The sequence below is a fragment of the Carassius carassius genome, chromosome 36 (genome assembly GCF_963082965.1).
Source record: "Carassius carassius chromosome 36, fCarCar2.1, whole genome shotgun sequence".
NCBI classification, from domain to species: domain Eukaryota; kingdom Metazoa; phylum Chordata; class Actinopteri; order Cypriniformes; family Cyprinidae; genus Carassius; species Carassius carassius.
The window spans coordinates 2,831,286-2,846,904 of NC_081790.1; the positions used below are offsets into that span (position 1 = coordinate 2,831,286).

At 34.3% G+C, this 15,619-nt stretch overlaps 1 protein-coding gene across 1 annotated transcript in view; it reads right to left on the reverse strand.

The window, feature by feature from the left end:
* LOC132116909 (dymeclin-like) overlaps nt 1-13,560 on the reverse strand; it is a 65,581-nt gene extending 52,021 nt beyond the window's left edge. The window contains 7 exon segments of the mRNA XM_059525801.1: nt 1,581-1,706; nt 5,992-6,064; nt 7,004-7,137; nt 9,163-9,256; nt 9,534-9,586; nt 10,917-11,112; nt 13,315-13,560. Coding sequence (XP_059381784.1) covers nt 1,581-1,706; nt 5,992-6,064; nt 7,004-7,137; nt 9,163-9,256; nt 9,534-9,586; nt 10,917-11,056 — 620 coding nt within the window. The 5' untranslated portion in view covers nt 11,057-11,112; nt 13,315-13,560.
* Between the last annotated feature and the right edge of the window lie 2,059 nt (nt 13,561-15,619).

Consider the following 15,619-nt stretch of genomic DNA (forward strand, 5'->3'; position numbering starts at 1 on the left):
AACGTAAAGAGAAAGCATGATCTATATTATAGCTCTATGAATAAAGCACAAAGACTTTATTAGAGCCACAGAAAGACAAACGTTTAGTTGAAAATGCACAATACACAATTCATTACTGTGTGCTATCGGCAAAACTAACTGAAAACTATCGGCATGGATTTTGGTGATAACCGATAATTCCAGCAATCAACTATCGGTGCCGATTAATCGGCAAAATCAAAACATTGTTCGACCTCCAATGCTTATTCCCGAAGTCAGAAAACAGGCAGTAAACACAATTTGTTTTTAAAATACATGTTTTTTTTATATTTTATAGTAATCACGGGAGCAAAAATTTATGAAATGATGTTCAAATGATAAAGTTTGTTCAAAAGTAAATAAATAAATAACTCTTATCACATCCAAAAGGCATTTATTTTCAAAATGAAGGGAATAAAGTATTGGGAAAGGTTAGCGTAAGAGTAGGGAGGGTTTTATTGTCCCAATAAGGTTGCATCCATAATAAAATATCCTAATAAAAATGATAATTTACACTCAATACGTTATTACTGCATACTGTTTCATAATGTACTACAATACTGAGGTGCAGATATGTGCCTCTATTTTAAATAAGTAGTATAAGAAAATACTGCTATTCTTATATAGTTTAAAAAGAATCTATCGCTATTGACACTTAGTGTAGTGTAAATAGCATAAGAAAACCACTAAGAGAATGTTATTTTCACTTTTCTCACTTTTGACATTTAAAATAGCCGACTGTGCTTTGATTAGATAACAGGAGCATATGAAAACTATTTGAAAATAAAATAAGAGGGCAACAATGTTATTATATTATCAGATTTAAAACACATTTAGCGTTAGCATTTCTTGGACCCCTAGAATAAGACATAAATAAGATATAATAAAGACATGAAAATTAGGAACATGGCAATGCCTGCATTTTTGGTTTCTAGAAATTGATGGAATGATGCATCATCAATGTTCATTTGCACAAAGGTGCTTTGTGTCCCTAGATGTCTTTGTTTTTATGTACTTGCGTAGAGTCTGTCTCAGTCCTGAAGACACCGGTGAGGTTTGACGAGTGTTCGTTAACGGCCTCAGACATGCAAGCTCAGCTGCAGTGCTGAAGAGCTAACGAGGGAACTTTAAAAGCTCAGTATCACTGGTGCGATGCAAACGAGCCCTCCGGGTGAACTCAAGCAAAGCTCCAGACGAGAGCATCTGGTGAATTAATGAACACCCTCATTTGCATATGAAATGGCAGTACTTGGCAGTCGTCCTTCTGTTAATGCCGGTCAGGGGGCCACAATATCACACTGGGACAAACTTCATAAGAATAAAACACTGCGGTAGGCAACAACTTTTCACTTGTATTGGCTCTGGTTCACAAGTTGGGAAGTTTATGATGCATCGCTGGAACTCTGAAACTATTAGATTCATCTATTCAGGTGTGTCGAGTGTCTGTGCCTTACCATTAGTTTAATTACGACTCTTTTATTTGATCGACTATACAGTCCATTACATGTACATGTAGAGGTTAAAACTATAGGGATGTTCAAATCCAATGTTTTTTTTCTCACCATCGTCCTCTGGTCAGGTAGCCGTAAATAAGCCCCTCCCTCAGAACCTCCCTGTGGAAGAGCTGATAGGACAACAGCACCAGAAGGATGGTCACTGCTTCAAACAGGATGTTGTAGGTGATGTCACTATGAAAACGCACACATGACAATCATCAATACAGATATTTAAGTAAATGAGCCAGTTTCTGCTGTGCTATACACTGATTTTACCATGGTCAAGAGGGTTTTGACTTTTATAGGATTGTAAAAAGACAAAGATGTATTATAAATAATATGTAATAATATATTCATGTGAATATTACTGAAACAATTCACAATTCAATCAAAACAAAATAAAAACAAAAAATAAAATAAACCAAACCAAAACAAGATAAAAGAAAAAAAAAGGCAAAAAATATATAAAAAACATAAAGCAAATAACTAAAAATAAAAATAAAACAACAAAACCCTAAAAAAAGACGAAGAACTATTTTTAAATAATTCTAAAAAAAACAACAAAATAAAAACAATAATAATAATAATTAACAAAAAATAATTATAAAAGCATTTTATAAGCATTCAAATGTTATACATTGTGGCATAATTTTCTAAGTGAAATAAAAAATTATGAAATATGACCTAGACTAACAGATCATATTATTATTTAATCACATTAACAACATAGCGAACTCCTAAAGTGAACTCAATGCCCCCTCTCATTCTCCAAACACACACGCGCACACACACACACACACACACAACATCAATAGAACAATCTCTTTTTCTTTCTATTGTCCCTCATTTCCTTCCTTCAGATTTTTCACTTCACTTCCACTTCCCAGTTCTGTGATGTCACTTGGCATGATTCCCTTTTACTTTTTAGACACACACACACACACACACACACACACACACACACACACTTTATTGCTGGATTCTGTTTTGCAACACAGCAACCAAACTCCACAAACTGGGCTTAGCAACACATTAAATCATAACTAATACAATTTTTTCCAATTTTATTGTGATGCTTTGAATTGTTTTGATTATCAAGATCAACTTATTACAAAACAAGTTAAATATGCAACTGAAAATAAAGGTGCACTACAAAAAAAGTGCAACACAGTAAGGGCTTTCAGATGATCTTGAGTTGGACTTGACTCGGCCCACATGGGGGTTTTCATGTTGAAAATATGGACTCTTCGAGAGAAAATCAGCAGAATTCTGAGTAATAGACTACAAAAAAAGTAATAAAAACACTATGAATAATGGGTCTTCCAGTTCTGCAGAAATCTGTATGCGCAGATTCCATGTTGGACTTTTTTAATTAAAAATGCTAATTATTTCAACAGAATTTCATAATTTCATAACAGATTCATAATTTCCTCTATGATATTTGCGAAATTATTATAACGGCCTCGGCTCTCACATATTTTGTCAAGTTTTGAATGTTGTCAAATGACAGGCATGCATCTCCAAAAAAAAAAAATTATTTTTATATTGAAATAACATGATTAGTCACCATAACAGAATTTATCAATACAAAACCGTTCCATCTATGATAAAAAGTGTTTTGTTAAAAGTGAATATGTTTTTTTTTCCATTAGAAGGAGATGAAATGCAAATTGTGAGCCTTAGATTTCAGTCACATGGACTTACTTCATGGTTAATTTACATCCTTTCACTGTGCATTGCATGCAGCTAAACATTATCTTCTGTGTTTTACAGTAGAGAGAGTGTCATACAGGCTTGGAACGACACGTAAATGGTTTCTGGTTGATCAGAAACATAATCGTGCACAGTATAAACGCTGTACCGTACTGTAACTCTGCAGCTATTTAATTTCTTGTTTTGATCTGTGTGGTAATTTGAGCTACATTTCACAATATCCTTCACAACAGCATGATAAGAATCCTGTCTCCAGCTACAGAATCACTCACAAACACGTAGGAACCAGCGAGCCGGGGCTCTGAATGTGACCCGCGCCTGACTTCTCTCAGTCAGCACGTAGCAAGGAAACGAGACAAACGGCCACAAAAACAGACACAGGACAACAACAGCAGACTGAACTTATACATGTGAGCCAGCAAAAAGTCCACGCTTTATTTCAAACGTTTACGTGACGTTCCTCACTTTCTCCGTTAGTTCTCAAGGCTTTCTGATTTGCAAACTCAAGCCTCTTCATTTGTCAAGATCGTCTGTATACAGATGTTGACTAACACTGATGATAATCTCTTTTTTTATATATATATATATATATATATATATATATATATATAATCTATACTTTTTGAAGATAACTTCTATTGCTTTCAGGAAACTTTGAAACAATATTGTAACAAACACAAATATTCGATAAATAATTATATCTGCGTCAATCTCACACAAATCCAGGTCATGTTTCGCCGCAAAATGTACAGAAAATGGTTTATACCTGTTAATAAATAAATAAAAGTTAATTAATTAATTATGCATGATACAATGTAGAAAACTAAATATTTTTACACTTATTAATGATTAAATAAATTCAATATAAATGTAAATGCGATATCAATATTAAGATACATGAAATCAAATATTTAAATAAATATAAAAGAAAATATGAATATGAAATAAGTGATGAATAATTGCAAAACATGACCCAAATAATCTGATGACATTATTATTATTATTATTTCAAATTTGAAATCTAAATTTCTATTTCCTCTCTTCATATGCAAATGCTGTCTGACATCACTTAATTTGGTTATTTTTGAAGGTAATATCTGGAATATTTATTGATCCAGGCAGTGTAAAGACACGCCAGATTTGAACCTTTATGTCCTGTGTATTTGGACCGACTGCACTAACTGCTTGACTCGATGACTTGAATTATCAATTTCAAAAAAGAATCTTGATGGGTTTTTATTGTTGGAATAGTATGCACTTATGAAACATGCTTAATGAGATCACAGATGTTTATTAATAAGGTAAACAGGGGCAATTTAACTGATGAGATTCACATTCACACACACCCATCAACATTTTTTTTCAACATAAGCATCGCGCAACTCATCTGTCTCTAATACGGTTTTCGTTATAGACTGGGTGGAACACAAGGAGACAGATTGACATTGATGAGAGCAGATAGATCAATCCGTCCTTTAAATACATAAAAACACTAGAGCTACTCAGAAGGAGAGCTGAATAATGCAGAACTCCTGTGCCGCTGTGTGTGTGTGAAGGGGCGTCACTCAATAAATCTTGGCTTCATGCATGAAGGTGTCCTCCACTCAGGTGTGTAAATGACAGCGGGTCACACAGAGGTCTGACGAGACACATGGGCGCTCAGGGAGCTGCAACTTTCAAAAAACGGAAAGGGAGTGTGGAAAATATGCATGTTTATGTTTTTTCCCACGAGTAAAAGTTGCTAAAAATGTACTCACCCTTAGTCCATCCAAGATGTAGATGAGTTTGAGTCTTTATTAGATTTGGAGAAATGTAGCATTCCATCACTTGTTCACTAATGAATGGGTGCCGTCAGAATGAGAGTCCAAACAGCTGATAAAAACATCACAATCATCCACAAGTAATCCGCATCACTCCAGTCCAGCAGTGAAGTCAAATGCTGTGTGTTTGTAAGAAACAAATACATAATCAAGGTATTTTAACTTTAAACCATTGCTTCTGGCCAAAATATAAATCCATAATCCATAATAATGCTTCCTCCGGTGAAACAGTCCATCCCATGTTGTCTCTCACATTAAAATTCACCCATTTGCACGGTTTCATCTTGTAAATGGTGTCTGATCTGTGCAGATTTCTCTTCTGATTCAGACCAGACTTTATCACTGGAGAAACAGTTTAAAGTTAAAAACGTCTTACTGATGGATTTGTTTCTAACGAACATGTAGCTTTTTGCTTTGCAAGCCATTATCTGATGGATTGGACTGGTGTGGATTGCTTGTGGTTATTGTGATGTTTTTATCAGCTGTTTGGACTCTCATTCTGACGGCACCCATTCACTGCAAAGGATCCATTGGTGAGCAAGTGATGCAATGCTACATTTCTGCAAATCTAATGAAGAAACAAACTCATCTTGGATGGCCTGAGGGTGAAGACATTTTCATGTCGGAGTTAAACTAGCTCGCATCGTGTGGGGACGACGCTAACTTGTTTATAATTATTCTCAAAAGTTATTAACAGTCCTACATTGAACTTCTTGGAACTTCATGGTCAAATGTTTGAAAATATATTTGTGTGTAAATGACAGTGACACCTCATTGTTTGTGTCAGAGTTGACCTTCACAGACTGTACGTGAAAGAATCGTCACATATCACGACAATAACACACGCACACCTCCCTCTCACACTGAGACATACTTTATCACTTAGTATTCACAAGACAGAGAAATCCAGAACAACACATACACAGTTCTTCTCCAGTACTCACAGAAGCGGCACCTCGACGATGAGATGCACCAAATTACAGACCAGCTCCTCCAGAAGATCCTCACAGATGGAGTCTGTAAACACACCTCAGTAATGTAAATACTGTCTATGAGAAGTTACTTTAGGTATGACGCTCATTCTGATTGGTCAGACATGACACGTATGCTCAGATGTGGCACACCTGAGGATTGTGACACATCAAACAACTGAGAAGCTGTCAGGATTGACAGCTCTAGTGCTGAAAAAGCTTTATTATTTGTGCCTTTTGGCCTTTATTATTGAGAAGTACAAATGAGAGAAGACACTGGAGGAGGAAAAACATCAGGACATAAACCTAGGCCCACATGTTTTACTCTGATGCTGAAACACACCTTCAACACACTAACTTTATCTTCTTTTGTCATTGGAAATGTGTGTTTAATGTGGGTTGTTATCATTAACTAAAACTATAATTAAAACATTTTAATTTATTACAATAAAGCTGAAAAATAAAATAGAAAAATTAGAAAACCAGCTTAAAATAAACAAAAATTTGAAATGTACAACAAATAAATAAAAGCAAACTGAACTAAAAAAAATAAAACTTAATTAAACTTAAATAAATAACAATATATATTTTTTTAAATCTACAAAAGAACAACAAAATTACTAAAAATGATATTTAAATTAAAAACGGTTTTAGTGATTAAAAATATTAATTAAAACTATCATACAGAATAAAATATGAATAATATTAAAATGGCACTGATGTGTGTGAGCTTTCTTAATGGACATCAGATATTCCCACTAAATAATACAACCAGAAACAAAGATTAATAAATTCTTTAAAACATATCTAGCCCATGTAAAGTGTGACCAAAACAACTACAGAAGTCTACAGATTCTCAATGTGTTTGTGTGTACCAGTTCAACTATATTTATGAGGTCCACATATAATAACACATGTAAAAACGGACATGTGAAGACAAAGGAATTAATATAGTGAAAACAATTCATTTGTGTGTATGTGATACCGTAGGTTCCCGGCGGCCTCTCCTGGTAGGAGAACTGTAAGTGCAGCTCTTCTTCATTCATCTCCCTGATGAAGACCTTCAGCAAACAGCGCACCAGGAACAAAGCATTGTGGGCCTGCCAGATGAACAACTGACTGGAGAGAGAAAGAGTGTGTCATAGAGGTTTACTGAGCTCCAGCAGCCTTACACAGACACACCAGGACTTCACCCTGCGGTTCATTTTCAAAACACACACGGCTTGGACTGTCAGGAGTTTAGATCATCCTTTACTAAACCAACACACATACAGACTGTCAGGCCGATTTTTGCACAAAAAAAATAAATAAATAAAAATTCACTGCATGGTTTATTATAGTTTATTATTATCATCTATTTGAGTTTATTTAAACTACATTAAAATTGCTTAGAAAAGCATACATTTGTTCATTTATTAATTTATTCCGTTAAAATGGCTAGCCAGGAATTTAATTATCATTTTATGCCATATGAGCATCAAAAGCTATATTCATGGCTCCAAAAAAACTCTAATTTTACATAAATAAGTATTTGTTTGTCAAATTGTTATTTAATAAAAATGTAATATTTTCCCAGGAGAAACATTTTTTATAAAGTCTATCGAAGCACTTTAGGTAAAACCATTTCCTAGAAATATTTAAAGTAGGACGCTGATAAATATGCTTTACAGTCAAGGAACAACTACACATATCACATACAGGCAAATCTTAGCAATGAATATACAGCACAACTGGTATGACCAATTCTACTGGTTCGCTGTAGAACCAGCAATATTCAACTACTTCAAATGTGAGATTGAAACCATTTAGATTTATTAATGACAAATATATAAATCCGGTAATTGTGTATTAAAAAACACATTTAGTTTATTCCATTTCATTTATGTATGCATTGCATTAGGTTTATTAGTTTATGTTAAAACTGTGCAATCCAGATGGTTGGAATTTTTGTATGCAATTCAAATAGATAAATCTTAATTTTAGGCCTTAATATTTTTTGGAGTGCATCAGCTGAGTGTGATGAGAACAGATCATAAATATTCTCTCCGGCTGACGCTGTAGGAGCGCTGGGTCACTCCCTGCTCTGGATTTCTGCTTCAGCAACACTTTGAGCACAAATATCAGCCCTGGCGGTGTGTGTGTGTGTGTGACGCCGTGGGATGCACTGCTGCTATTCCCATGGGAAAATCATATCAGAAAACATCCTAACGCTTTAGTGACTAGTGAATATCACGGAAAGCCTGAGTGGGAAAATATGCTTATAAAGAATATGTTTCTCAAAATCTCACAGACCTTCTGACCATCGGAGAAACACAAACAAATCTCAACAGCCGCTTTCACACACAAAACCCATTATATTTACATCAAATTGTTTGATTCACTTTTATAGTGAATATATATTAAGATGCAACAGGTTGTATATGAACTGCTACCAGGGTGATTACTGAGAATTATAACAAAATCATTCAAGAAAGCCACTTGAAATGAAATAGGTTGAAAAATATTAGAAAAAAAACTTGTTATATTTCAGCTATTTACCAAAGAAGTGTTTCTTATTTGTATTTAGTTTAAAATGATGTACAAAATGAACTAAAACTATATAAACATAAAACAGGTGGAACTGAACAAAATGAGTAACTTCTGAATCAAAGGCATAAACATAGAATGCACAAATAAAAAAAAATTGAATAAGCCATTTTTTTTTTATATAAAAGCATGGTTCTCAGAAGTAAAAGTTGTCATAATTGTGTAAACTTCAACAAAATATCACTTCTGTGTTCCCGTTTGCCCCATCAGTAAATATATATATATATAAAAAAAAAAAAATGATAGCATTTCTACGACTCCAAAAAAGGACAAAAAATATACTGAGATTGATTAAGGTGGTCAGAAGAGAGAAAGATGCCAGCAGCCGCTTTAACTAGTGTGCAAGATAATAAAACACAAAGCATAGTGTAAGAAATGATTTATACTGTTTATAACTGTGGAAACACATCATTCATGGAGAAAAGGCTTCATTAGAAACGTGTATGCAGTTCGAATCAGTATTGAGTTTTGGATACTGTTTGTCTTCATATTATTCAGCTTTCATGAACATTTCAAAACTCTTATGTGCACACATTACTGAAGATGTATCTCACTTACTCTTGGCATTCTGTGGAAATCTTCAGCTCTTTGGTTCTGCTGAGAAAAACTCTCACCAACGCCCCGAAGTTCCCGGACCTGGGGTTGTTCTGAACTACAAGGGACACAGACAGATGATCAAACACACCGAACATCGCTTCATGATAAAAGCTACTTAACTAGATCAACAGAATGATTAAAAACGGCTCGAACAATAAATGACATACAGTAGAGTATAAAAGCCGAGAGGGCTTGGGATGGGTAATCATTCGAATCATGTGGCTTCATGCGCACAGAGTCTGAAATTACAGCCCTTTATTCAACAAGACAGAGGCTTTGAAATCAGCGTAAGGCTGTAATGAAACAGCAGTAAATTATACAAACACACATACTCAGAGTCTTAGCCAGTGGGACGACAGCCTCCTCCAGGAGTTTAGCATCAGCACTGCAAGCACACAGACAGAGATCATCAGAAGATGAGAGGAATATCAAAGCAGTGTTTACAGCTCATTTCACATGGTCAAGAGACGCACGCGAGTGAGAATGCATTTACAAGCCATGCTCAATTGATAATAGATCATCTTAAACATCAAGGAAATCAGGTCATTGTTCTTACTCTAGGTTGCATGCATGCAAAATGTAGGGCACAGATAAATTATTCAAAAGAAGTTACTTACTGCAATGAACTGAATAACAATTTAATAGGTTATGACAGATATGTCTGTATGATTTTTACTAGATGAGAAGGTCAAGACATCAGAAATCACCATTTTACAGTTTCACATTTCACACACAGACTTAATTTTATGCTGTTAAATCTGTTAAACAACATCTAATAGTTCTCAACAGCGAAAACATGGGAATTATGTGAAATGACATGGATAAGTTGGATCATATCTGAGCAAACGCTGAATAATTCCGAGAGCTGCTGAACTAGTGTTTGTCTCCATCTGGTGTCCATCTCTCATATCCCCTCCAGAAGATGATCCTGAGCTCAGGGCATCAGCGCATCAGACTTTCTCCAGATTTTTTAAGCAGTTAAAAAAAAAATCCCCTCATTGTTTTCTCAAGCAACATTCATTGTTGTTTTTGTGGAACCTATTCAATTTTACTATACAAATAATAATAATAACTTCTTGTTACCATTTTATTATTATTAATAATAATAATAATACAGATCTTTAGTCAATTTTTAACATTAAACAAATCAAATAAGGACATATATACGAGTATAGAAATTATACTATTGCACTGCAAATGTATTTCAATATTAATATTCATGTCTTCCTTCATTTCTTTGCTTTCAAACTGTACCCTTAGAGTTTTTATTTTGGCAGAAAACAGCAGGGAGACATTTTTATTGATAAATTATAAATCTGATTACAATTTTGGGAAGATTTTTGGCACATTGCATCTTCAAATGCACTTTAGCTCGTGTGGATCAGCATTTAAAGCCCATCCTTTGTGAATTTTCACATACTGTAGCTCATCAGAAACAACACAAATCACACATATGATCTATTTCTGAGGCAGAACAGAACATTTTGGCAGGCGCAGAACGGACGTGCTAGTTGGCCGTCGGGTGTCGAGAATCGGCTTGGTGTGTCAGGGCAAATCTGGACCCTGACGCTGCTGACGTGAGGCGACCCTGTAGTCTGTTTTCGTTGCCACTAGTTCGTCGGCTTGGTGTGTTCCAGGCTTAAGGTGACAAGGTTTCATCTGAATGAATGTGAGTGTATGGGACATTAGTGCTGGGGGTAGGAGGAGCGCCTCACCTGCAGGTGGGACTGCTGAAGGTGAAGGAGATCAGCTGGTTCCAGAAGGGCTCGTTCTCTGAGATGGCGTCTGGACCAATCAGAGTACGGATGCTCTGGCTCTCTGACAGGTCGCTCACCTGACTGGTGTTTGCACCCATCTCCTCCGGAAACAACCAGAGGCTTCCTCAGAGACTCATCATCAGCCAAGCAAAACCTGGAGGATCATGGGAGAATACGCTTTCATTAGTTTGACTAATGAGGCCTGTTTTTCAATCACCTAAAGCAAGAACATTTTAGGTTTCAAATAAACATTTAAATGTACACCTGATTACACTATACACTCCAGTAAGAGTCAACACACATGACACGGAGCCCTACACACACCTCTTTGTTAAGCACACACACATTTTCTTATGTGGCTGCCATAAAGCAGCTTTTGGTTAAACATCCTGCTTCATATTAAGTCTGTTCTGATCACAGAAGATGATGTGAACTCTCTCGACTTACAAGGAAGGAAGTTCATTTACATCTTCAGGTGAAAGCAGCTTTGTTACACACACACCTAAAGAAAGCCACTGATGTAGATCCATTCCATAATAATCCATAAGGCCTAAAAAAAAAATTTGTTTGGTTCCGGTTTCCGACCGACCCTGTCAATTTATGTGCGACCCAAATTTATTTTATGAGACTGGGGAAGAACGGTCTTTCACACATCGTTAATTAAATTACAGTTTCTTTTAAATGCTGTTTTACACTTAAGTAATCCGTTAAAAACCATTAAGTATTGCATCAAAACCCTTTAACTAATTCAATTCCTAAAGTGAGCTATAACTTAAGGTTTGGAAATCGTAACATTAAGAGAAACACGGGGGGAGGGGGGAGTCAACAATATATCGCGGAACAGAGAGGGCACTGACAACATGCTGACAGACAGGACATTAACATTACCAGCTTACTTTTAATATGAAACAAAGTCTCATTTGGTTATTTCACCTTTCAAATGTGGTCATTTTTTAAAGAAATGTAAACAATAAATACCGTTTTGTGGCTCTTGAATGTGTCGAACAGATCGCTGTAAGTTAGATCATGAAGATGTCTGTACACTCCGTTTTTCAAGTTCAAATCCTCCATGTTAATCTATGAGATCGCCTGTCAAACTCCCGCGAAGGCTTTTTGTGTGTGTGTGCGTTTTGCGTGTCTATGGCAACAACAGACTTTAAACGGGAATACAGAATCACTGTCGTAAAAGTACCGGTACATACATTTAAAATCAGCGCGCGCGCGCGTGTGTGTGTGTGTGTGTGTGTGTGTGTGTAAAACTGCCACTGGAGAAAAAAAAAAAAAATTTAAAAAATATAAATCCCTACCGACCAATGACCTCAACTGACAACCAACCGGAACCAAACTTTTTTTTTTTAGGCCTAATAACCATTTTCCAACCAATCAAATGACATTTACATTATGAAATCAAAGAAGCTAATTGTCCTTTGCGTAAGCCCCTAATCGGACAGAAAACATATAAATATATACTTTGCATAAAGAAAATGTATTCAGGACATTGTTTTCCTTGACAATTAAGCACATTTTCATGCCAATTCTATTAATATAAAGCATCCAGATCTGAGTTACTTCTTTCTGGAAAGTAAATTGAATTACTGAAATATAAGTGTTTTTATTTGTTATTAAAATGAGTATAAAAGCAGCATAAGCCATGTTGTTGTTTTTATTTATAATATACCATTTCTACAGTTTCACAGTAAGAATTATTTCTGTTTTAGTATTAAATGACTGGTATAAAATTAACATATATTTATATGTATGTTTTTTAACAGTAACAAGAGTCCATTTTTGCACATAAAACATGACCTATAGGTCAATAAAATTGTTTAAGTTCATGAAAGATTTTGTGGGATTCGCTCAAAGATGCACAAACAACCATGTTGCAAAAAGGTGCAAAAAAAACTTGTATTTTTATTAAATGTTATTGTAAACACACAGACTGAAATCAATGAATAATTCTAGTCCAACGTCACAATCATCCTGCAAAGTTTAGATAAGTAGGCAGTAAATACAAACACTCTAATTGTTGATTTCACACAGTAAGTAAAGACAGATTTATGCAAATCGAAATTATTTAGCTTGTTTATTTACTTTGACAAGATTGAGCTTTCCTTCCAGAAACTGTCAAATTAACGTTAACGTTACTCACTTCACAGCTTTTATATCCACCGCGAACAAATTAACTACAATATGGTTAAATATTCACTCTATAAGACTATTTTTCGCTAGGCAACTGCCTGTACAGAAGACACCTAGCAACAATTAGCCTGCAGAGTAGAGTGAATGGAGAAATCCATTGTAAACTTGTTAGCTTACATGCTAACATAGTAGCAAGCTAACGGTCATCAAAACTTACCTGATGAATGTCAGATTTGACAGCGAGTCACAAAAGCAACTCGTGGTTCTCTAGACAGGTGTCTATGTGTTCTCAGACGAATAAAAGTAAATGATTTGTAATTTGTGATGGTAGAAGTCCAGTAGAGCGTTTCAAACAGTGGAAGTTAAGGCTTTATTGACTCTATTAGCTCTGCGTCTGCACGTCGCTACTGACGCTCGTGACGTCACACCCCTACGAACACGCGCACAATAACGCTCCAATCAGACCGAGGAGGAGAATCCGCCTCATGAATATTAATTAGAATACTAAACGAATTAATTTATTGTATTATACATATAAATTCTCAGAACTTTTGTTAATGAATCAGATATGCAATAAAAAAGGGTGTGTTTCTTACTCTTGTAATGTATACTTTTATGTAACATTAGATATAAAATATAAAAAAATTAAGTCAGTAAGACATAAAAAAAAATCAACACTTTTATTCCGCAGGAAGGCAATAAATGAATCAAAAGTGACAGTAACGGCATTTATTATATATATATATATATATATATATATATATATATATATATATATATATATATATATATATATATTTATATATCTTAATAATCTATAATAATGAAATAATCTTCTGAACTTTCTATTCAAAAATAAAATGTATATTTAATATATCTTAAGTGTCTGTCTAAATAGCTATAGTTATATATATATATATATATATATATATATATATATATATATAGTATAAATCACGTGCAATATTAAGATATAAGATATACATATAACTATAAACAATGACACTAAGCCAAATGTTTTTACTGTATTTTCGATAAAATATATGCAGCCTTAGTGAGAAATTGTTTTTTTTTTCAAAAAAATATAATACAAAAATGTGCATAAAATAAAAAATTTAAATATAGTGAAAAAAGATTCTTATGATCTAGTTTTATATTCAGTAAAATATGTGTAAAATATATTTTTCTCTTACATTAAACAATTACTTAAAATATATTTACATGGAAAACAGAGAAAAAAATATTTTAAATTGTAATATTTCACGATATTACTGTTTTTACCATATTTTGATTAAACAAGTGTGTTTTTCAAAAACAAATATAATCCATTATACCTAATTATATAGAAAAATTATATTCTTATGATTATGATTTATATGCAGTAACAATAAACAAAGCAATTAACAAAATTTTTACCATCAACAATGACACAAAGTCAGACATTCAACATCTTACTCTTTATTTACAGACATTTGTGCAAAGTATATTACCGTACATTACATACAGACAATCCATAGAGCCGTGCACAAGTAAATCTGTCAGACTGATATGGCTGGATAAAGCCTTTTCTGTTCATTCAACATACACATTTAGAACAACCAGTCTAATAAATAGCGTTTTCTCATAAATGATATCATAATATGGTAGATTATTTAAAACCTTGTAACAGTTCTCATGTAACTAGGGTTAAAATGAGAAAGATTCATCCACCTCCCAAGTCCCTGTACCAAAGTGCAAAGTCAATTCCATGACAGAAGAAAACAAATCGTCATTAAGGCTGTTCTTCTGCAGACAGATATTTCTGATGGCAAAATGACCCATTTAACATGAGCTCACAGAAGAACGGTGAAATATTAAATCAGAGAAAACACCACAGCGAGTGCATTAAAATCATCTATGACGCTCTATGCAGGTTTACGGGACATACCCTTAAAAATTGAGCAAGAACCGTTTCTGCTGACATTGGAGGTCTGGAGGAAGAGATGAGTTCAGAAGGATTTATGTAAACATGAGTTTTGCAGCACTCTAAATTCATTCATTCTTTCACGGCTCATAAGGAACATCGTCGAGAACGAGACACAGACACCCTGCAAAGATTCAACCGTGAGGACATTTCACCGTGAGGTTTGTGGGATTCAGCCCTTTGCTTGGACATTTTGGAAATCGAGATGATTATTCCTTACAGAGTTCACATTTAAACATAAACCTCTTTAAATGTAGTAGAGAGGGGGAAAAAATCTAATCAACGCTTTTCACTACACTGCAACTGTTTCTTAGCCTTGTTTTTCAATAGAATATATATCAACGTATTTAATTTGTAAAACCTTTTAAACTAAATATGTTTCAAACATTGTCGAATTTAAATTATGCTACATTGTTTTTCAAATAAATGAATTTGCTTGAAGATCAAACAAGATGACTTTACTTGAGAAGCAACATTTGTAATTTTACAGTTTTAAAATTACATTTTCTTTTTTTTCAGTTTTTTTTATTTCAGTTTTTTCCTGGTTTTACGCAGTATT